This window comes from Bos taurus, chromosome 29 (assembly GCF_002263795.3).
Source record: "Bos taurus isolate L1 Dominette 01449 registration number 42190680 breed Hereford chromosome 29, ARS-UCD2.0, whole genome shotgun sequence".
Classification (NCBI taxonomy): Eukaryota; Metazoa; Chordata; class Mammalia; order Artiodactyla; family Bovidae; genus Bos; species Bos taurus.
The window spans coordinates 45,008,560-45,031,626 of record NC_037356.1 but is presented as its reverse complement, the minus strand read 5'-3'; the positions used below and the strand labels follow the sequence as shown (position 1 = coordinate 45,031,626).

The 23,067-nt window shown below is 54.0% G+C and overlaps 1 protein-coding gene across 1 annotated transcript; it reads right to left on the bottom strand.

The window, feature by feature from the left end:
- Window positions 1–251: 251 nt before the first annotated feature.
- Window positions 252–21,428, bottom strand: SYT12 (synaptotagmin 12). The gene is made up of 8 exons (NM_001192890.2): window positions 20,915–21,428; window positions 14,441–14,497; window positions 9,572–9,765; window positions 7,491–7,883; window positions 4,228–4,443; window positions 2,946–3,066; window positions 1,727–1,860; window positions 252–425 (listed from the first exon to the last, which is right to left on the bottom strand). Exons 2-8 carry the CDS (start codon window positions 14,472–14,474, stop codon window positions 252–254), a joined length of 1,266 nt encoding a protein of 421 aa, NP_001179819.1. The 5' UTR covers window positions 14,475–14,497; window positions 20,915–21,428.
- Between the last annotated feature and the right edge of the window lie 1,639 nt (window positions 21,429–23,067).

Genomic DNA, 23,067 nt, shown 5'->3' with positions numbered 1-23,067 from the left:
GAGGCCGATGCCTGGCTGTGCTCCCAGGGTCCCTGCCCAGCCACAGCCGGTCCTCAGTGGGAGACAGCCCTGGGTCCCCTGACATCCAGCCAGGCCTGTTCCTCCACCGCAGCCTGCACAGAGGGATCATGATGGCTCACGGGGACTCCACCGGGGACCCCAGTGTTCATAGTTCCAGCCAGATGACAGAGAAGGGTGTCAGAGCTCGGCTCGTGCCGGTCTCCAGTGCCTGCCCTGGCCCTGCCTGGCTGTTAGTTTCGCCGGACGGGGTGCCACATGGACACGGGCCTGCGCAGCGTGGCCAGCATCTGGTTCCAGTGGGTGGTGCCCATGCCACTGGCTGACGGCCCGATGATGACATGGCCCACGTTGTCCCCACGGCCGTCACTGCCACTCTCAGCCACCGTCACACGGAGAGACAGGTCCTGGGGAGGAAGTGACATGGGTGCTGGGGACCAGAGGCGATGCCAGAGGTCCCCCATGGCCCCCAGACCCCAGCCAGGTGCCAGGCACGGCTCCCCTGAATCTTCACCTCTGACCTGTCTGACCCCACAGCCCCGCCCCAATGCCTGCTTGGTGGGTGACCTTGGGTAATGACTTGGGCTCTTTCTACCTCAGTTTCCCCATCTCTAAAACGGTGGTAATCATAGTTCCTATCCGTTCCAGGAACAAAACGAGTTAAAAGTGTACAGTCAGAGCGTTATGGATGTCTGATGTTGTGCCTGAGATAATATGTTGGACTCATAATTTAGGAAGGGAGGAAAGAAGTTGCTTGAGATCAAAGTAGTGAAGCTGAGACTGGAACCCAGCCAGACTTTTCTCCTTCCTCTCCCCCAGCCCTCAGCACCCCCTCACCCCGCTTTGTCCCAAGAGTCAGCCCGCTCCAAGAGGCTGTGAAGCAGGAGAAGTGTCAGGATGACCTCCCAGGGGAAGCAGGGGGCAGAGGGGTGGCCTGCCCCAGGAGAGTGGAGGGGAGGACCAGCCAGGGACGCTGAGATGTCTGCCTGGATTTGAAACACCCAGAGTGAGGCAGAGTTCTGGGTTTTCAAATTCAGACAGTGTCCCAGGAAGGGAGACCAGGGGATTTCTGTATAGCCCCAGGGCCAAGGGGCAGGTTTGGGCTTAAGGCACAAAAAAAGACGGATGGAAGGAAAGAGTAAGAGAAGGTGATGAGCTCCCCGTCCTCTGCGGCAGGCAAGCCAGCTTACCAGCATGGCCCAGGCCACATCCTCTGCAGTCCTCCCACCCTTGGTCTGGGATATCTGTGCTGGGAAGGGGGTCTCCCTGGAGAATATTGCCTTCTGAAGGCCAAGGGCCTCTGGGGAGGTCAGCCAGGCCTCGGTAGTCTCCCCTCAGGAGACTGGGGGCCTGACCTCCGGGCCTTGGCCCAGCCCTGGCTCATCCCTAGGGCTCCCTGGGAACCGTCTTCCCCCAGATCTCAGCTTAGCTATCCCCACCTGCCAAGCCGAGCCTGACTGCCAAGGTCTGGGTGTTCCTCGTGGGCTGGCACTGTCTGGGGACTTCCCTGCTTATCCGCTGTGAGCTCCCAGGAAGCTGTGCCCGTATCCCCGGCACCCACCAGAGGGCAGGTACCTAGCGGGTGCTCAGTACATGCTGCTCGACTAGAAAGGGGATGACTTAGGGCCAACCATCACCGCCTGCAAGAGGCCTGAGGATCGAGGCTGGAGGGAGTGGAGGGCCCCTCCCCTGTGCTCTCCCCCTTCACCTGGAGCACAATGGCTGGCACAGAGAAGATCATGGCTTCATTGAACACTGGGTTAGGGTCGTCCCTCTTCACAGCTGTCTTCTTTTTGCTCATCTTCCTCCCATCCTGCAGCAGGTACACCTTGACAAAGGGATCTGTGGGTAGGGAGGGGGTGGGGTGAGGGCCAGTGGCACACTCACTTGGCATAGACCTGCCCAGTCACGGCAATGCACTGGTTCCAAACTCCCCAAGCATTCACCATTTTTTTTTAAACAAAGCTCTTTGGCTGTGCCAGATCTTAGTTGCAGCAGGCACGATCTTCAATTTTCTTTGTGGCCTGTGAACTCTGAGTTGCGACATGTAGGACCTAGTTCCCTGACCAGGGATCGAACCTAGACCGCCTGGATTGGGAATTCAGAATAGTAGCTGCTGGACCACCAGGGGAGTCCCCCCAAACCTTCACCATCACCATTCTCTCCTGAAGTTCTGCCATCAGTCCTTGATTTCTTTCCTATTTTACAGATGAGAAAACTGAGGCTCACACGCACGTTAAGAGAGGAGCTGAGCTTTGGACTCTGGCAGCCTGCATCCCAGCCCATGTGCACGCTCCCCTCGCATGATGCTGGGGGAGCTCCGCAGAGCCATCATTTTTCACTCTATAAATGGCCCAAACACAAACGTCAGCTCTGAGTCACCCGGCGCCCAATCAGTGGAGCCTGACTCAAGGACGTGCGGCTCTGGAATAACGAGTCGCTATCTGCTCGTCACTTACCACCCACTGGGTGTCCTTGCTACACCTGCCGGGACCAAGGGTCCCCCAGGCTCCCAGTCAGGCTCCTGCAGCCCCCAGTCTTCAGGTGCCCGGGGCAGACCTGAGACGTCAGGCCCCGCCTGATACCCACACCAACTCAGTGGCCCTGGTCCCCGTTTGGGATCTGGGATGCAGTCCAGCCTCTGGGATTGCCCACTGTGGTTTCACAACCAGTGCCCCAGCCTCCTGCTCTCAGAGTCACATCCCTCCCCTAGGAGCTCCCTGTCCCTGTCCATGGGTCCCATGTTTCCTCAGCTAGATTAATCTTCCCACCATGCAGAGCTCCTGAGCCCAGCCTAGGCCAGGGATGGTGAGCCTGGCGCTGGGCCCTACACCTGCTGATGCCCCCAGGTGCCCAGGGCTTAGCAGCTAGGGTGCAGCTCCCACCTGCCACACAGAGGAGAAGCCAGGCAGCCAGCGGGGCCTTACCTGCCGTGGTCTTGTCGTTGGCCCAGATGAGATTCTTGGCTTTCACCACGACCACGGTAAGGCGCTCGGCTGTTGGGAGGTAGCTGAGGGACAACAGGATCTCGCCCACAGCGTCAGCAGCCTGAGGACGAGTGTGTGGCTCAGAGGGCTTCCGCCCTTCCTTCTCCATTGAGAAGTTGCTGCTCTTGGGGCTCTTTACCCCAGGGCACCAAGCTGGTGGGATTGAGAGAGGGACCCCTCCCCTACTGCATGGCACCCTCCCCACCTCCCACAGGGTGTGGTCCGGCCTTGGAAGGAGGACCAGAGGTTGCCTGTCAAATGTAGCAACAAACGCATTCCCTCATTCCAGACCGAAGAAATCATTCTGTGGTGGTAGCGCTTAGAGGGTCCCAGTGGACTAGAATGAGCAGATCCTTTGCTTCAATATTGGCTCAGATGGTAAAGAATCTGCCTGCAAGGCAGGAGGCCTGGGTTCGATCCGTGGGTCAGGAAGACCCCCTGGAGAAGGGAGTGGCAACCCACACCAGTATTCTTGTCTGGAGAATTTCATGGACAGAGGAGCCTGGCGGGCTACAGTCGATGGGGTCGCAAAAACTGAGCGACGAACGCTATCGCATTCACTTGCTTGAATAACAGTGATGCTCACCAAGCACTGCTACACTTAGGAAGTTGAACTTCAGCTTGGCCTGCGTCTGAAATAACTCACTGGAGGGCCAGAGAGCTACTTCCCAAACAGAACCTCTACACGAGTAGAGCTTCTTAAGGTTTGGTGGTAGGAGCAGCAGAAGAGCTGTAAGCAGTGGTCAGGGAGCCATTCATGTGCACGCAGTAACCTGAGTTTCTTTGAATGTTGCTCTCTTTCTCTAATCTCCTAAAAGTGAAAGTCTCTCAGTCGTGTCCAACTCTTTCCGATCCCACGGACTATATAGTCCATGGAATTCTCTCGGCCAGAATACTGGAGTGGGTAGCCTTTCCCTTCTGCAGGGGATCTTCCCAACCCAGGGATCGAATCCAGGTCTCCCGCACTGCAGGCAAATTCTTTACCAGCTGAGCCACAAGGGAAGCCCAAGAATACTGGAGTGGGTAACCTATCCCTTCTCCAGCGGATCTTCCTGACCTAGGAATTGAACTGGGGTCTCCTGTGTTGCAGGCAGATTCTTTACCAACTGACCTAATCTCCTAAAGATGCTGGCCACTCAGGCTGTTTTGAGGACAGTGGATTCCCTCATCTAAAGTATACACCCGTGACGCCATCCTGGCACATGCAGGTGGGCAGACCAACCTTGTTCTGGTCCTGCAGGTAGAGCCAGCCGCTGAAGGGCTGTAGCGGGAGGTCGAGGACAGACAGCTTCAGCTCCACCACCCCCGTGCTCACATTCCTCTCATCTTCATCGATGCCAAACACCGAAAACCGCAGGCTCTTCTCCTCCAGGGCTGCGGGGTCCAACGGGATGGAGAACTTCTCATCGAAGAAGATGGAGTAGGCATTCCTCTGGATCTGCAGAGAGGAAGGGTGGTGGAAGGAGGTCTGATGCTGGGGAAGAGGCGGCAGAAGATGCCAGAGGGGCCATGGTAGGGAGAGAGCACTGGATGGGGGAGTCCGGAGACCTGGGCTACCATCAGGCTCTGTTGACCCCACACCTCATTGTCGATCCTTTCTTTGGTGGCTCAGCCCTGATGATATAAAAGCCCCCTGTCTTCCTCTCAGAGGTGGGCATCTCGTGGGCTGGCATTCAAAGCTTGACAAGCTGACCCCAACTAATTCCCCTCCTCAGTGCCCATGGCTCCACAGAACCCTTGCCAAGTGCCAGCTGAGATGGCCATCTTTTTGGCACATGTTCAAGTCCAGCCCTGGGGCCAGGCATACAGTGAGGAGGGATAACTGTGAAGCTGAGAGCCTTAGATGTCCAGCCCCCATGGGGCCTGGCCCAGGACGGTCTGAATGTCATGGGGCAGATGGATGGATGGAATGATGAGGCCAGGCTGGGAAGACTCTGTTTCTAAGCCTAGTCCTGCCTGGTGGGCGCCACTGGCCTCCTCCCAGGAAGCCGTGGGAAGTCCCCCGGGCAGGTGCATGAGCAGGCCCTGCTCCCCACTCCGTGGGGGGCTGCCTTAGTCACTGCCTGGCGATATTTTAAGAGAGGAGCTGTCATCCCTGGTACCTCGCCTGAAGCCGGGGAGCTGCTCCTCTATTCACTGGGATTGGCTGGGCTGGGGTGCTAAGGCGCCTGCATTTCTGGGAATAAACCTGTCGGCACCTCCAAGTGTCCTAAGCCACACTCTCCGGTCACGCTCTGGGCTGAGGATAGGCTCTTACACCGCCCTGGGAGCTACATCCCTGACCCGGTCACCTGCTCAAGCATCAAGGGCTCCTCCCCAGTCAGACAAAGCCCACCTCCTGATCCTGACCCTGGCATTCAGGCTCTCCATGATCTTCAGCCCTAAATTCCTTCCTCTGGCCAAACCAGCCTCTTGATTGTCCCCTGCCCATAGGAGTGCAGGCTCCCTGATCACCCATGTACTCTATGGGAATGTAGATGGAGAACTCTGGGGTCGAGTTCTGGATCTCCAGCTCACTTGCTGGGGTTCTCGTGGGCAAAGGACTTCCATGAGCCTCAGTTTCCTCATCTGTAAGATGCCCTCAATCCATCCCCCATCCCTGGGGCTAATGAGAGGGATGCAGATGGGCCGGGTGCTGTGGACTAGGTTCTCAGTGCACATCAGGCTGTGGCGGCAGCTGTCAACCTGTCCCCTCAAGGGATGGACCCAGAACCACCCAGGGTCCTCCAGGCAGCTGAGGCCACAGGCAGCATGGCTCTGGGCTCAAGAGAAACACTTCACGGTCCTGACAGACAATCCATGGAGAGCTGACCAAGGACTGGGCTCATATATATATATATATATATATATGAGAAGGAAATGACAACCCACTCCAGTATTCTTGCTTGGAAAATCCCATGGACAGAGGAGCCTGGCAGGCTACCATCCACAGGGTCGCAAAGAGTCAGACACAACTGAAGTGACTTAGCATGCAGCATATATATATATATTTATAATATAGATATCTATATATTTATATATATGTATATAGGAGTTCCCTGGTAGCTCAGCTGACAAAGAATCTGCCTGCAATGCAGGAGACCTAGGCTTGATCTCTGGGTTCGGAAGGTCCCCTGGAGGAGGGCATGGCAACCCACTCCAGTATTCTTGCCTGGAGTATCCCCTGGACAGAAGAGCCTGGCAGGCTATAGTCCATGGGGTCGAAAAGAGTCGGACATGACTAAGCACTGTATATATTTGGCTGTGCTGGGTCTTAGTTGCAGCATGTGGGATCTAGTTCCCTGCTGTCAAACCCAGGCCCCTGCTTTGGGAGCACAATCGTAGCTGCTGGACCACCAGGGAAGTCCCAGGACTTTGCAGATATTAATGCATTCCTTCCTCAAACATGATGATGCCCATCTGACAGATGGGGAAACTGAGTCACAGAGTGTTGAAGTGACTCACTCCAAGTCACACTTCAAGGAAGCAGAGAAGCAGGATTTGAACCTAGGCAGTCAGGCTCCAGGGCGCTGCTCCTAACCATCCCCTGGACTGCCTCTTTGAAGCCGGCCTCCCCTTCTCAGCCCTACGTTGGTTCTAGACCCTGCTGGAGTGAGGGGGCAGGGTGGGACAGGAGGGGAACGACAGTCTTCACCGCTGAGCACGGGAAGCAGGACTGGACACTGGGCCCTGGACCTCAGACTCCTGCTGTGGTCAGAGGCCGTGCTGGGCTGACCTTGTCCGCTGGTGCCGGGCAGTATGGCGGCTCGTGTAGACCTCGCTCTCTCTTGGCAAGGCAGGGTGCCATCTGGAGCGGAAGCATGGAGCAGGTTGCTGGGCCCCTCTTCGTGCCCTTTCCAGCTTACTCTGCACCCTCCCCCCCACTGCTTTCAGCCCCAGGAGCTGACCTCCCAGGGCTACATCGGCAGGCTCCCTTGGGGTTGGCCAGGAGGGGTCACTGGAGGGAAAACAGAAGCTGGAGGGAGGTCAGGGTGCTTATTCCCCCAGTCCTTCTCGGCAGGATGGCTACGAGTTGACCACGCCCCTTAACCAAAGGACATAGTCCTTATCCAGATGGCCCTCGGCACACAGTGGTCTCTGGGTAACTTCCCCTGCCCCCATCCCCTCGGACCAGGGTACCACGCCATCCGGGGTCGCCCTACATACCACCACAGCTTTATAACAGTCCTGTTACCAAACCCTCCCCAAATGAGCCAGCATGAACCTGTCATCCCTTCCCTGCCAGGACCTGAAGCTGACACAATTGACAAATGGACAATTACACTGGATTCCTGTGGTAGGTTTGCTGGAGGCCCCAGACTCTCCGGTCTGTCCTCCCTATAGCCAGCACCTTCCACTCTGGGATCAGCGTCCAAACTCTCTAGCGCCCTCCTCAGATCCTGCCTGGCCCAGCAGCCCTGCCTGCCTGGGCCCGACTCCTGCGAGCCCGGGGGCACACCCCGCCCCCCCCCCCACCCTTTGCCCCGCCCCCAAGCCTCCACTCACCCGGGAAATGCCCACGATCTGCTCGTCGGGCAGCAGGCTGACTCGCATGAAACAAGACTCGAAGCTGGCTTCCTCCCGCTCCAGGAGGTCCTTGCCTTGCAGCACAGCCACGTGGAGGGTGTGGGAGGCGGCGTCGTAGTCCATGCTCACCTCCACCTGGCCCAGCGTGAAGTCCTGCCCGAAGTTGTTGCTCACGGAGGAGACGGAGTTCAGGGAGTCGGCCGACTGGGATTTCCGGAGGGTGCCGTAGGGGGCCAGGTCCAGCTCCCGGCCCATCAGCTCCAGGGGCCCCAGCTCGCTGATGCTTTCAAAGGTGTCCTCGATGCTGAGGCTGCCTTTGCGACTGGGGGGCCCCCTAGAGCTGGCGCGCTGCGCATTCCAGGCCGGCACTCTCTAGGGCGAGAACGGGCATGGGAGCATCGGAGGGCAATAGGCTTGGTCTTGAAGACATGTGGTTAATCCCATTCACGCAAGACACCTCCTAGCTCTCCTTTTGCAAAAACGGGGCATGCCTTAGAAACATCCTTCTTTAATATTATTTCATGTTACTTAGTTTTCTCTCTCTATCCAAGATACAAGAGAGCCTTTTCTCAAAATGTTTATTTATTATATGAACTGAATTTCATTAATAAAGATGTTTACTGAGATGATGTGTATGAAAAGGAAAAATAATTAGCAATCTAAGTGTCCAGCAGAGGGGAATGGAGAAGAAAACTAGACACAGACACTCAACAGACAATGGAGCAGCCTCCAAGGAAGCTGAGAAAAAGTCCACCATAAGAGAAAGCTTTCATGCTGGATAACACTAACTCTAATAGACAAATTTTTCTTTTCTCTAAATTGATCTTGGGATTTGAGAAAACAAAAGCTTGTGTACAGTAAGTATCTCCCTTGGTGGTGATCCTCGTTACCGTATTTTTTAATGGCTCCATTAATTTGCTGTTAAGTGGATAGCCATAGTTTATGTTACTATTCCCCTACTGCTGGACATTTATCTTGTGTTTCACAGACGTAAACCAGGAAGCATTGAATAGCTTTCTTAAAATCTCAACTTAAAGGACACAGTCCCTTTGACAGCTTTTGACACATGTTTCCAAAATGCTCTTTGAAAAAGTTGTGCCAATTTACAGTCCTCCCAACAGAGTAAGAGAACATTCCTTCCAAAACCTCAAACGAGTGAAGCATGAGGGGCCCTTGTCTGGTAACAGGTTCTGGCTGTGCTTTCTGGAACTCTCCATGATGTTAGCAAAATCCTCTGCCAAGTGTCAAGTGATGAAATGTTTAGCAATATGTAGAGAGCCCTAAAAATGTTTACACTCCCTGATACAGTAATTTCACATCTGGGCATCTTTTCAAAGTACATAATTCCACACGAAGACAAAGTTTTACATATAAACCACTTACTGTATTATTTATGGTGGCATTTAGTAAATCATGGCACATACATAAAAAAGAACCTTATGCAGTCATTAAAATGATGTTTTTGATCAACAATATGAGAAAGTGCTTCAACTTTAAGTGAGATGAAAAGAGTAGGGTGTTAAATTCTATGGAGAAATGACATCCATTGTATAAAAACTATGCATGGAAAAAAGATTGGGGCGGGGCCTAGATTTAAAATATTGGAAAATAATTCACAGTAGCTTGCCTCTGGGTTGCGGCTTTTGGGGAGGTTTTTCTTGTTTTTATTTTCCTGTATTTTTCACAGGATGGTGGGGAGGATTTGTTTGTTTGGGGTTTTTTTGCTTTGCTTTTAAAATTTGGCCACACCACATCACTTGCAGGATCCCAGATTACCCAGTTTACGCAGGCACGCAGGCCGGGGGAGTGAAGGCACAAACTCCTAACCCCTGACCCACAAGGGAATTCCCAGGGGTGTTTTAAATGGAAAGCATTCATTCATTCACCAAGTATTCATTGATTACCTAGCTGGGCTCTGTTGGAGATGTGGAGGAGGACAAAGGACCCTGTCACAGGAGGAAATTAACCAGCAGCGAGTTGGGGAGGGAGTGAGGTCAATCCTGAGAGTGGATGGTGGAGGCGGGGGCGGGGCTGTGCACCCACGAGCACAGAAGCCTCACCTTCTGCCTGGCCTCCGCGTAGGTCTCGCCATACTTCTGCTGAAGGTATCTGTAGTCATAGTTTGGGAACGGGGAGGGGCTGGGGAAGCTCCCCGACGTCCAGAGCTTCCACAGGCTCACGGCTGCAATTCCCAGCAGAGCCAGTGCCCCAGCGGCGTAGACACCCACCTCCCAGTCAGGGGGGCTCTTGATGACTGAAGGCAAGAGCAGAGTAGTCTCTCATTAATGGGCCTTGGGGCCTCTCAATCATTGTACATCCCCACCCAGGGAGTCCCCAGTTCAGCACTGACTTGCTTATTCATTGAATAAATATATATATATATATATATATATATATATATATATTTAGTCTTTATTGAATTTGTTATGACGTTACTTCTGTTTTATGGTTTGGTTTTTTGGCTTTGAGGCATGTGGGATCTTTGCTCCCCAGCCAGGGATTGAACCTGAACCCCTGCAGGTGAAGTCTTAACGACCAGGAAAGTCCCTGAATAAATATTTATTTATTCAGGTTTCGTGCTGGCTGCTGGGGGTCCGGTGTTGAACGAGATATACACTCTCTAATTTCTGCTTTTGGCCACTTTCCACAAAAACACATTTCTAGCAGGAGCGACACTTGGTTAGAGAAGGTGAAGAGCTGCGAACAATAGTTAAATATTCCTTAGGCTTTACACGGATAGGGTTGTTCTTGCCTCTCTGAGTTCTCTCAGCCTTCAGAGGACTGCTGCTTCTGGATAATCAAAGCAGACTTTTGGGATCTGGGGGGAAGCGGAAGGGGGCTTGGGGGAGAAAAAGAAATGATCCCCCTTTATGCCTCAACCTTCATCAAGAAGAACCCAATGTCCATCAGTCGATGAATGGAAAAATAAAATGTAGTACCTTCTTACAGTGGAATATTATTCATCAATAAACAGGAATGAAGTACTGATACATGCTACAACATGGATGAACCTTGAAAACATGCTGAGTGAAGGGAGCTAGTCCCAAAAGACCTATGTTGTATGATTCTATTTCTATGAAATGTCCAAAATAGGGAAATCTCTACAGACAGAGAGTAAATTAGTGTCAGGGGCTGGTGGGGGACGGTGGGGGGTGTGGAGTATGGGGATTCTTTTCGGGGTGATGAATATATTCTAAAAATTGATTGTGCTCATGCTTGCACAATAGACTAACTACAGCCCACTGAACTGTACCTTTTAAGTGAGTGAGTGTACGGCATGTGAGTTTCATCTCCATAAAACTATTACTGGAAAACAAACAACATACAAACACTCCAGCCAGAAGTGAGAGGTGGCTGTAGGCTGTGCAGGGCTTGGGGACAAATCTAGATGCTCAGATGCTTTTTGTGCACTGGTGAGTCAATAACTTTCCTTATCTGAGCCTCACTGTCCCCAAATGGTAATTAACCACCCCCTCAGCTGTGCTGGGCAGGTCCTCACCTAGCACAGTGAAGTTCTCCCCATGGCAGAACCATAAATGTTAAGTCACTCTACTGGGAAACCTGGCTCTTCAATCCCCCAGAGAAGTCAATGAGATAGTAAGGTTCATTTTGCAAAAGACTGAACTGTTGGCAAACACAATCCTCTAAAGCATTCTCAGTGTTGCCTCTACACTGGATTCGACTGGGGACACCCAGGCACACAAGAACTTGCCCAAGGTCACAGAACCAGGAAGGGGTGATGCTGGGACTCCAGTTCTGGCAGCCAGACTCCAGAGCAAGCATGGGTAACCACTGCCCACCCGGCCTCTGCCTGCACAGGTCCCCAGCAGCAGGGTGCAGAGACGTGAGGAGGGTGTTTCAGGAGTGGAGGTTTCTCATCACACAGCCGTTGAGCACTTACTATGTGCGAGCACCCCCTGGAGCCCCAGGCTCAGTCCCTTAAGTGGGTCACAGTCCCCGGGGTGGGCAAATCCATACAGGACAGTAATGGGTGTCATGATGAGAACAGCCCAGGAGGGTTTTGCAAAGAGGGACGCCCAAGCTGGGACATGCAGGAGCAGCAAGGAGTGTGCAGCCAAGGGACTTCCCTGGTGCTCCAGTGGCTAAGCCTCTCCGCTCTCAATGCAGGGTGCCGGGGTTCGATCCCTGGTTGGGGAGGAGGCCCGTGTGCAAAGCTCAGAGAGTTCAGAGCACCGGGTTAACAGTGAAGGAAGGAGGCATTTGGGGCGGAATCATGCAGCGCTGGGAGGCCCCAGCCCACCCTCGCTGTGCTGAACCCAGCCAGCTCCACCAGAATTTACAACACTCACTCCAGAGAAGGGCAGGGCCCAGCCTTCAGCCCTGGCATTTATCCAGCTCTCAGCACCCTACAGGGTCCCTTCCTCCACTTTGGGGATCTTCCTGACCCAGGGATTGAACCCAGGTCTCCTGCACTGCGGTCTGATTCTTTACCATCTGAGCCACCTGGGAAGTCTCTAGAGGGGAACTGAGGCTAACAGAAGCTAAAGAACACATCTATTAATATTTCTGGGCTCAAGGCCACTGGGGTGAGAAATGGAGAGTCTGGTGTAGGTGCCTCGGCTCCCGGAGGCCACCTCGCCTCCCGGAGGCCACCTCGCCTCCCTGGCTCCTGTCTCCTCATCCAGAAAGAGGGCATGACACCAAAATCACCCACCATCTGGTGCATCCGGTGGTCCCCCTTGGGGGTGGGGGCATGGTTATTCTAAGGGAAAAATCTCAACAAGTTTCCTGTCTGCAGTGAGTCAGCGAGTCTGTATTTATAACAGCAGAAATCTGAAAACAGCCCCAAGGTCTGACCGAGGGGGCCAGTGGGGGCCGGTGGCGCTGTCTCAGGAGGGACTGTCACTGGGCTTTGAGAATGACAATTGAGGTCATCAAGACATCGCCGTGGCAATGCAGAGAACTGTCTCAGGCATTGTTAAGAGAAGAAAAAAAAATCAATCCCCAACACGGTATAACCACATGATTTTGATGTAAAAATCACACAGCGTGTAGGCAAGGGCTGGGCAGACCAGAGAGAGGAGAGAAGAGGCAGAAGAAACGCAGATGGAGAGACAGCGAGCAAGCCTGTGTGCTCCTGACTTCTGTTGTGAGAATGCAATTTGTGGGATAAATAAAACCACAACAAGGAGCTACGGAGGGCCCAGAGCGGGCCAGGCTCTCAGGGAGTCCAGTGAATGGGGGAAGGGAAGGGGCCGGACCTGGTGACTGGAGGGTGAGGGGTGTGTGTGTGTGTTGGGGCGGGTAGCGGGGGGCGGGTCTCCCACGCAGACGCACAGGCAGCCCAGCAGGCTCACTGGGGCCTGGGTGCTGGCAGGGGGCGGACACAGTCCACACAGGCAGTGGACATGGCAAGGGGGCTAAGCATCACCAGGCTCCCCTGAGAGTGAGGATCCCGGGGGCTGAGGGCCTGAAGCCAGCACCCTGGTTGGCACAAATGGGGGGCAGGACAGACAAATCCCCAGGAAGCTGACATGAAACTATGACAGTTAATGCTCATTTATTTATTCATTTTATTGCGTACCAGGACCGTATGGGAAGAATTCCCCTGGTGAAGTGAGGTCTGAGCTGAGACCAGGAATGAAGAGAAGCAGCCTTAGGAATAATTGTTCCCTCACTTTGCCAGGCTCTGTTCCAAATACTTTCTGTATATTAACCCACTGAGTCCTCAGAACAACCCTGAGAGGATGGTTCTATTATTATCCCTATTTTACAGACTGGGAAGCTGAGAGATAGACAACCTGGCTCCAGCTCTGTGCTCGTAATCTCATATGGGTCTTGAGCACTCAGCCAGGCAGAAGCAGCGAGCGCTCCAGGTGAAGGCACAGCATGTGGGGCAAGAGCCGTGTTTGCACAGTTGGGCACTTCACACATGTTAGCTCACAGAGGCTGGCAGCATCACCCCCAGTTTACAGATGAGTAAGTAGCGGCTCAGAGAGGTTTCATCACTCACCGAAGGCCACTCCAGGGCCTGGGCCAAGGCCTGTGAGCCTGCAGGTGGAAAGTGAAAATTCCTGGCTGGGAGTTGGGAGAGGTGGTCTGCCCTTCAGCTCTGCCCTGGGCTGGATGGGGACTGAGCTAGGGGCTGAGCTAGGGAAGGAGGTGGAGGGATAGGGAGCGGTGGCCTGGGAGACCTGGGTCCATGTCCTGGGTCTGTTACTTGGTCACTGTCCCTTTCCTTAGCCTCCCTTCTCCCATCTGTAAACGGGCAGGGGAACAGAAGGAGAAAATATGGCGAGTGCATTTCCGCTGTGACACCATCCACCATCAGCCTGAGTGCGTCTGGTGTCTTGAGGCTGTTCCCAAGGGAGCTGCCTTTGCTCGACAGCAGACTAGACTGGACGACCACTGAGTTCAGTATCCTATGCATCTAATATCAGCCTTCCTGGTTTTCCCTGCATTTGGCTCCAGAAACGGCCCTAGGGCAGTGGGTTCCACACGGCAGGCCTCAACCTTAGGGAGCAGCAGGACAGGGGCCTCCTGGGGGATGCCCTCAAGTCCTTCCACAGGAAGGCAAGCTACTGGAACAGACAGAAGAGACCTCAGACTGGTCCCAATCCAGTGTGAAAGCGATAGTGTCAGTTGCTCTGTCGTGTCCGACTCTTTGCAACCCCATCGACTGTAGCCTGTTAGGCCCCTCCATCCATGGAATTCTCCAGGCAAGAATACTGGAGTGGGTGGCCCTTTCCCTTCTCCAGGGCATCTTCCCGACTCAGGGATCGAACCCAGGTCTCCCACATGGCGGGCAGATTCTTTACCATCTGAGCCCCCAGGGCTGTGTGACCTCGGGCAACTCTCTGACTATCCTTATCAGTAGAACGGGGCTGTTACTGGGGTCCCACTGACACCCCTACCCCGGGCCTGGCGGGAGGGTCCTGTGAGATGGCTCACTGGCCGCTGGGACTCACCGCTCAAGTGATACTCTGCCACGTCCACGGCCATGCCGCCTGCCGCCGGGGGTGAGACTGGAAGGGAGAAGAGAGTCAGTGGAGGGGGCTTCAGAGGTCACCACCCCCCGCCACGCCACACATGCCCAGCATCCAGTGCTCACACTCAGGTGGAGGGGGCCTGGGCAAATGTAGTGGGCTTTTATTTATTTTAAACTTTTTATTTTGTATTGGGGTATAGCTGATGAGCAAACAATGTTGTAATAGATGCAGGTGAACAATGAGGGGACTCAGCCATACATGTACATGGATCCATTCTCCCCCAAACCTCTGTCCTATCCAGGCTGCCACATCACACTGAGCAGAGTTCCATGTGCTATACAGTAAGACCTTGTTTGTTATCCATTTAAAATACAGCAGTGTGTACATGCCCATCCCAAACTCCCTAACTATCCCTTCCCCTGATCCTTCCACCCCCTGGCAACAATAAGCTCCTTCTCAGCAATGGCAACCCATTCCAGTACTCTTGCCTGGAGAATCCCACGGATGGGGGAGCCTGGTGGGCTGCTGTCTCTGGGGTTGCACAGAGTCCGACACGACTGAAGTGACTTAGCAGCAGCAAAGTCTATGAGTCTGTTTCTCTTTTGTAAATAAGTTCATTTGTATCATTTAAAAGTAGCAGCTTTTTAAAATAGCATTTTATTTCTTTTTGGCCACTCCGTGTGGCTTTTCAGATCTTAGTTTCCAGACCATGGACGGAACCTGGGCCCTCCTCAGTGAAAATGTGGAGTCCTAACAAACCACTGGACTTCCAAGGATGTCTCTAACAAATAGCATAGAAAATGTACCTTAAAAAAAAAAAAAAAAAGTAGTGTTTAAAGCACTTTTCAAGCACTCTGAAACCTCATTTCAGAGTTCTTGTTGTTCAGTCGCTAAGTTGTGTCTGACTCTGCGATCCCATGGACTGCAGCACGCCAGGCTTCCCTGTCCCTCACTATCTCTTGGAGTTTGCCCAAGTTCATGTCCATTGAATCGGTGATGCTCTCCAACCATCTCATCTTCTGCCACCCTCTTCTCCATTTCAGGGCTGCCAGACGCAAAAAATGTAAGATGCCCAGGGACATGTCAATTTCTGATTGATTGTTGGTAAAAGTATGTCTAAATAGTGCATGGGACATGCTTATACTAAAAAAAAAAAAATTCCCTATTTATCTGAAACTCAAAAGCCACCAGCATCCCATATTTGTATTTGCTAAATCTGGCAACCCTATTTCATTTCCATCCTACCAACAACAGGCTGACCATCAGCGACTTGGTTACTCATTACAGCGGCCCCCTCAGGTGTTCCCCAGGACTGAGTTCAAATGCTTTTGTTTAAATGGAACCGGAAATACTACATTTCTGCAATATTCTGTTATCAGTCCTTTCTCTGCTTAGGACAGTTTCCTCCCCATCCTTTACTCTCAAGTTTTACGAACCACTGAAGGTTTGATTAAGTTATTCTAGAAAGGTCTAGAAGCTCATACAACCCATTACCTGAAGCCAGGCGACTGATCATGGTTTTATTACTGTGTTTGCTAACAAGTAAACTGGCTCGCAGACAGGTTCTAAATGGGGTGGGGGTTTGGTAAAGGAAGGCTGGGGTGATCTGTAAGGATCTCAACTCAAGGGACACGGAGGACAGGATAGTTTCCACCCTCTGCGTTCCTTTGGGGTTCTGAGAGGTGGTTATAAGCAGGTGAGTTGGGGTGCCTGCGGGTCGGGGGGTGCTGATGAGGTGGGTGGTCAGACCTTCAGAGTGTCTGTCTACCCAAGGGCAGCTGCTTTTCTGTTCCCACAGGAAAGCCAATCTAGCCTGGCTAGATCTTCTGAAAAGCCAGATAATGGTATTTGTTTAACGTGCAGTTTCTTGATTTTTAAATGTTGCAAACAATTCACAAAAAATCTAAACACCATTCAGTAGAAAGTAAAAGCTCCTGGGTGGTAACCTGTTTACAACTCCTCAAGGATGCTGTGGGCTCCCGTTGGGACTGGGGTCCAATCAGGGAGTGAGCATTTTCTAGAATCCTAGGGTTCTCCCCAATTTGTAGCTTTGAAGTCAAGAAGTGGGGTGCCTTGATCCAGACAGGGTATTCCAGCACATGTGGAAGTGCAATGGGTCCCAGGGCAGGAGGCCTAGAGAAGTCGGGGAGGATAGGGCTCTGGGGCGAAGCCTGCCCAGGTCCACAGACAGCTCCTTGGTCCCTCCCAGTTCCCTGACGATGTCCCTACTCCCATGGTGAGATGTAAGTTGTCATGGTGATGGGAGGGCCATAATAACCAGGAAGGGCTTCACCCATGCCAGTTCAAGTGGAAGCTCATTCCTGGAACCTGGGCTGGAGATGGTGATAAGGACCTTGCCAAGTACTTCTTATACTCAAGCGGTAAGCACTTTGCATATACATTACCTCATTTAATCCTCTAACAACCCCTTGAGGTAAGTACTATTATTATCTCTGGTTTGCAGAAGAGAGCCCTGAGGTAGGGAAGTGAAGTCATTTGCCTAGGCAACACAGCTAGGAAACTGTTCAGTGCAGGCCATTCTGTTCCGCACTTGCTCCCTAACCCCTGTGCCTTGCTGCAGGAGGGCATATTCTTTCAAAAGGTGTCTGAGAACCTGCCGGCCAAACCCGGCACTGTGTACACGCCCGAGGTACACAAGAATTAGGTACACGCCCTAATTCCTGGCAGAAGGGGTTCTGGGTATGTTGAAACACACATGTTAATATGAACACTCATGTCCTGGCCTGCCTCTGTCTTGCTGGGAATCTGATCATATTATCGGCTTTAGTTCCCGCTTACCTGGCCCAAGCTGACTTCCTGCACTGGGACAGCCCATGCCAGCAGCATATTAGAGTGAGCTGAGGACATCTTAGTGGCAAGTTCCTATAGTTGGGGACAGAACCCTGTATCTGCCATATTGGGCGTCTGACTGTCAAGAAGAAGTCTTTCTGAGGCTCCCACATGGCCCACCCTTCCCCCTCCCCTCATCACAACACCCCGGGAGCTGTGCATTCACTGAAGGCACCAATGACTCTAGGCTCAGCCAGGCCAGAAGGTCACACAGAGAACCCCTGTGAAGGGGCGGAGGCCAAAGCACCTCTGCCTGAGAGGAGGGAGGAGAGGAAACAGAGAGGCTGAGGTTCTTGGGAGGAGGGCAGCCTGAGAAAGCTTTGAACCCCAGATTTTCCCCCTCACTAGCTCTGAGCCTCAGTTGTCCCATCTATAAAATGGGGTTTATGACTGCCTCATCAGGGTGTCAAGAGGGAGGAAGGAGAAGGAAGTGAGGTGGGGTCTGGCAAACCTTAGCTGCTGTGATTATTAGCCTGTAAATGGTCCAGTGAAAGTGAAAGTGTAGTTGCTCAGTTGCGTCCGACTCTTTGCGACCTCATGGACTGTAGCCCACCAGGCTCCTCTGTCCATGGCATTCTCCAGGTAAGAATACTGGACTGGGTAGCCTTTCCTTTCCTCAGGGGATTGAACCCGGGTCTCCTGCACTGCAGGCAGATTCTTTACCATCTGAGCCACCAGGGTCCAGAAGCCCCCAAGCCCCCTACTTTGAGCAGTGGAATCGTGTGGGCAGCACTGCCAGCCTGCAGATGGGGTATGTTTGTCTCAAAGTGAGTTGGCAGCATTCAAACACTGGGGAGAGTTCCCATTGAAAAATGGGTTTGTTTACAAGAAAATAGATTTTCAGCTTCCCTTTAAAAGTTAGATTTAGGAATAATGGGTCTCAGCCTCCCCCACCCCAGAGCCAGAGCCGGAGCTGAGTAGGCTGTGCCCTTCAGATGGGGCATCTGCTCTTTGGACCTGGCATCTTCTACCCTCGCATTCACTTCCAGAACCTGCTGGCCCCTGGAAGCATCTCAGTTCATGAGCGTGGTAAGCAGGCTTTTGGATGAGTTAGGGAAGGTTCAGAAAGGTTAAGTGACTTGCCCAAAGCTGCACAGCCAAGAGGGATGGAGCTGTGCCTGCCATGTCGTCCAGCACCTTGTCTATTAGTAGCCACAGCCCTGTATGGACTTCAAAGATGCCCTCCCCATGGCCTTGCTCAAGACCCCTAGGGAGCAGAGCCTGTCCTCATTCCCACTCCACAGAGGATGAAAGTGAGGCTCCGAGAAGGTCAGTGACTCTGCCCAAGGTCACCAACCAGTAAGCAGAGAGCTGAGACCGAGCCAAAGCTGGCTCTGCAGCCAGCACCCTTCTTAATGGCTTTACTTACCACTCCCAAGACCCTCTGACCCCATCCCACCCACTACGACAACTTCAGCAGATTCCTGCTGGCAGCCTGGAGGTTTGTCAGGCAGAGGGGCTGCGGCTCCAGCTTGGAACAAGATGCTGACACGGCACACCCGAGGCCAGGGCAGCCCGTGACTAGAGCTGCCCTGAGTTCTGACACGCAGGAAATGGGGCACAGCGGGGGTGGGTCAGAGCCATTCCAAACCCTCATCTGAACCTTGTCCTGACACCCTTCGTCACTCCATCCATTCATTCTGGCCCCAACTCTCCAAAACCTAAATTGCAGGGAGCTTGCTCACTGAAAACCCCTCTAGGTTCAAATGCAGTCTTAATCATACCTACCCAGCAACACCTACCTTTTGCTGTAAGAATCAGACATAGTCCATGCTAACTGCCTCCCATGGTGCCTGGCTCGTCGTATGCAAGTGATATAAACCTGACCACTGAATGGGTAAACGGATCTCCCTTTGACAGATGAGGAAGCCAGGCTGGAGTCACTCAGCCTACGAGTAGCAACACTGGGACTGACTCCAAGGTGCGATGGATCTGGGCCTGGGCTCCTGGCCACCATGCCACCTCCTGAGCAGGCCTTTCGGGGGTGGAGATGGGTGGGAAGACCTACCACGAGACTTACTGGAATCTGACCACGAGTTGAGGACCCCTCCTGGGCTTATCAAGACGTGGCTTTCCAGGAATTTGGTGACTCTGGCAGGGGAGGGGCTCCCCCTCACCCCATGTCCTTGCTCAGTGCCCTGAGCTAGCAAGCTTTTGGCTCCCTTCACCCGGAAGCCAGCAGGCAATGGGAAGGATCAGGGGGTGGGGACAGGGGAGCCCTCAATCTCTAAGACTGGGAGCCTCTTTAGGACCTCCAGGTTTGAGATTCTTTTCAGGGGCTCCCTCCCACTTTCTGGAATAACCATATCCTGCCACCGTCCCCTCTCTAAAGCCCACAAAACCACAGTACAAACAGGAGAGGGTGGTGGGAGCTGGCATTTCCTGGGCACATTTGTGTGCTGAGTTCTGTACCAAGGGCTCACCAGGTGTTATTTCAGCACACCCTCCCTGCTGCCCTCTGAGAGGGCTGCTCCTCTGCCCAAGGCACTGGTAAGAACACTGAAGGGCAGGATGCTACTTGCCCGTCGTCACGAGCGCTGACGAGAAGCAGGGTCCAAGCTGGAACCCCAGGCTGGGAGACCCCACTCTCCCCAAGTTGCTTGGGGAAGGCTTCAGATTTCAGGATGGGGAGGCCGGGGACTTGGGTCTTGACCCTTCTCCAGACTGGCTGTGTTTCTTTTGGTGAGTCTCATGCCCTCTCTGAGCCTCAGTTTCCCTACTTCTAGTAAGAGGCATAGCTGCTGCTGCTGTGGCTGTCCAACCTGTTACCCACTCCCTAGCTTCGGGAAGAGGTGCACATTCCAGGGTACAGACTTGCCAGGTGCTTTGTGGGGAGGGTAGACTCATTGGCTGAGGCGGGGGAGGGGGGCACCCAGTCCCTCTGCAGCCCATGGAAGAGGGGTCACTAGGATGGCTGGCTAAGGGATCCTTCACCCACAGGCCTGGCTCCAGGTACCCCTGTTTGGCCCCAGCTCGCCCCCACCTTCAGCCCAAATCTACAGCCCCAGGACCTCGAGACTGGCAGGCTTCCTCTCCCAAAATGCAATGGCATCAAAGGTTGGCAGAGAGACCCTGGACAGCTCCTCACCCAGGCTGGTGATAGCAGACAGAGGCCGAGGATCCTCTTGGTTCCCCGGGGGCCTCCTGGCAATGGGGTGCGACATGGGGCATTTCCTGAAAACCCAGCACCTATGCTGCGGGGACCCCCAGGATATTTGGGGACCGAAGTGTTGGGGGGCGGTGACCCTGGAGCTGGGAAGGAGGTGCGAGGCGGGGCCGGGGCAGCGGGGGCAGGCAAGGCGCTGGGAGCGTGAGAGGTGTGCGTGCAGCGCGGGCGCCGGGGAGGCGTGTAAATGGCCGAGAGAGCCGCGTGTGTGCACACGCGGGGCGGGCGTGCGGGGCGCGAGGCGATGCGCAGTGCGCGGAGTGGCCGGGCCGGGGAAGGGCGCCCGGCGTGCGCTGTGCCGGCCGTGTGTGTGTGCAAGCGCGGCGCGGGTGTGCGATCCGCGCAAGTGTGCAGATGACCGGGGCGCGCGGAGCCCGGGGGGTCCCCGGCGCTGCGAGGGGGCACTGCGTTCATCCGCGCTCGGGGCGCGTACTCACCCGGGCTCCGCGGAGGGGCCGCCGCTCCGGTTCGGGTTCAGGCTCGGGCTCCGGGCTCCCGGCTCCCGCCGGCCTCCCGCAGCGCGCACGCACCGGCGCCAAGCCCGGCGGTCGCCGGCGGAGCCACCCCTGCAGTGTCGCCCCGCGCCCGCCTGGGAGGAGCGCGGCGCGGGCCGGGGGCTCGGCCGGGCCGGGGCGGCAGTCGGGAACTGCGCCGCAGTCCGGGCACGCTCCCAGGAGCCCGTCGCGCGCTCCCTGGCGCTCGCCCGCCCGCTCTCTCTTTAATTTAAAGTGACAACCCCGAGCGCTCTCTCCGCTCCCGGGAGCTGCGCGGCGCTTCCGGGGTCTGAGCCGAAGATCCCCAAGCGCTCCCCGGATCCCAGGGGTCGTGCGAGGCCGAGACCAGCCCCGCGCTCCCAGGCCCAGGATGAGTCGGAGTGGGGGCTGGGGATGTGCTGACCGTGAGCTCCGGGAGCACTGGGCTCCGAGTCCACAGGCCCCGGTTCTAGCCCGAGCGGCCGCACCCCCAGTTATCCTGTTCCCTTTCTAGGGCCTCAGTTTCTTTTTCTGTAAATAGGACTTGATACTGTGCGCCTCCTAAGTACCGGTCAGAAAACAGGAAGCTGCAGGTGGCCCCTTCTCTGAATGGTAAAACGTCATCTCACTCCTCACAATGACCTAATGGGGTCGTGGTCATTCCTCTCTCTCTCTCTCTTTTTCCCCTTTTTTAGCAGAAAGAAACAGCCTCAGAGAGGTGAGATGACCTTCCCAAGGTCACAGAGCCAAGAGTCAGCTAAGATTTGAACCTAGGTGGATGTGACTTCAAAGTCCATACTCTTAGGACATACCACTTAGGGGTCTGTGCTTTCTTTCCAAAGGAATGAATGAATCATTCAGGAGATATTTAGGACGCCCCCGCTGGATGCTAGGCACAGTGCCAGGTGTGGGCGATCTTCCATCTTCCGGGAACAGGGGGACAGGTCCCTCTCTGCCGGCGCAGTCTGGCAGGGAGGCGCACACGCATTAGAAAGGGCTGGGATGTGCGCTGGAAGGTGCCACGTGCTGTGGGTGCAGTAACCCTGAGAGCAGGCTGGGTGCGTCACTGGTGGGGCTTCTCAGGGGATCTGTAGGATCTGGGGTGGGATGGGGTGGGGAGGGGGCAAGGTTCTCAGGTGGCAAGCCAGAGTGCTAAGGCAGGAGTGGTTTCTGGATCATCTACCCTCTGGGACTTAGAGACTGAGGGCACACTGTGGGGTCCAGGAGCTGGGTCTGTGCTGGTTTTGGGGCAGGGAGGGGACACCCTTGATCTAGAAGGCAGGAGGACCCCGGGAAGCCAGGGAGGCAGTTTCACTCTCACTCACAGGGGGCCCCCCCTTTTCAGTTCATTTTATGGATTCTGAAGAAAAAAGAGACAAAGGGCATTCGTTATGCTCCTTGGAAGGAGGAAGGGCCATGGGCTCTCACTGGCATTTCTCATTTAACTTAATCTTCATAGCCAGCCACCTGCAGTTCGGGATGACTGACCCATTTTCCACATGAGGACACTGAGCCACTAAAGGGTTCCTGATTCAGGAGGGAGCATTGAATTAAACACACCATCAGCACAGAAAATGGTATACCCTGATACTAGCTTCTGTTGGAGCAGCAAAAAGGTGAGATTGGTCAACAACAACAACAAAAAATCCAAATAACCCAATTGAAAAATGGGCAGAAGACATTATTAGACATTTCTCCAAAGAAAACATACAGATGGTGACCAGTAGACGCATGAAAAGATGCTCAACATCGCTAATTATTAGAGAAATGCAAGTCAAAACTACAGTGAGGTACTACCAATACCTCACACCAGTCAGAATGGCCATCATTAAAATAAGTCTACAAATAACAGATGCTGGAGAAGGTGTAGAGAAAAGGGACCCTCCTACACTGTTGGTAGGGAGTGCAAGTTGGTACAGCTACTATGAAAAGCAGTATGGAGGTTCCTCAGAAAACTAAAAATAAAACTACCATATGACCCTGAAGTCTTACTCCTGAGCATATACCTGAACAAAACTATAACTCAAAAAGATGCAGGCACCCCTATGTTCATAGCAACATTATTCACAATAGCCAAGACAGGGAAACACCTAAAAGTCCATTGACAGACAAATGGA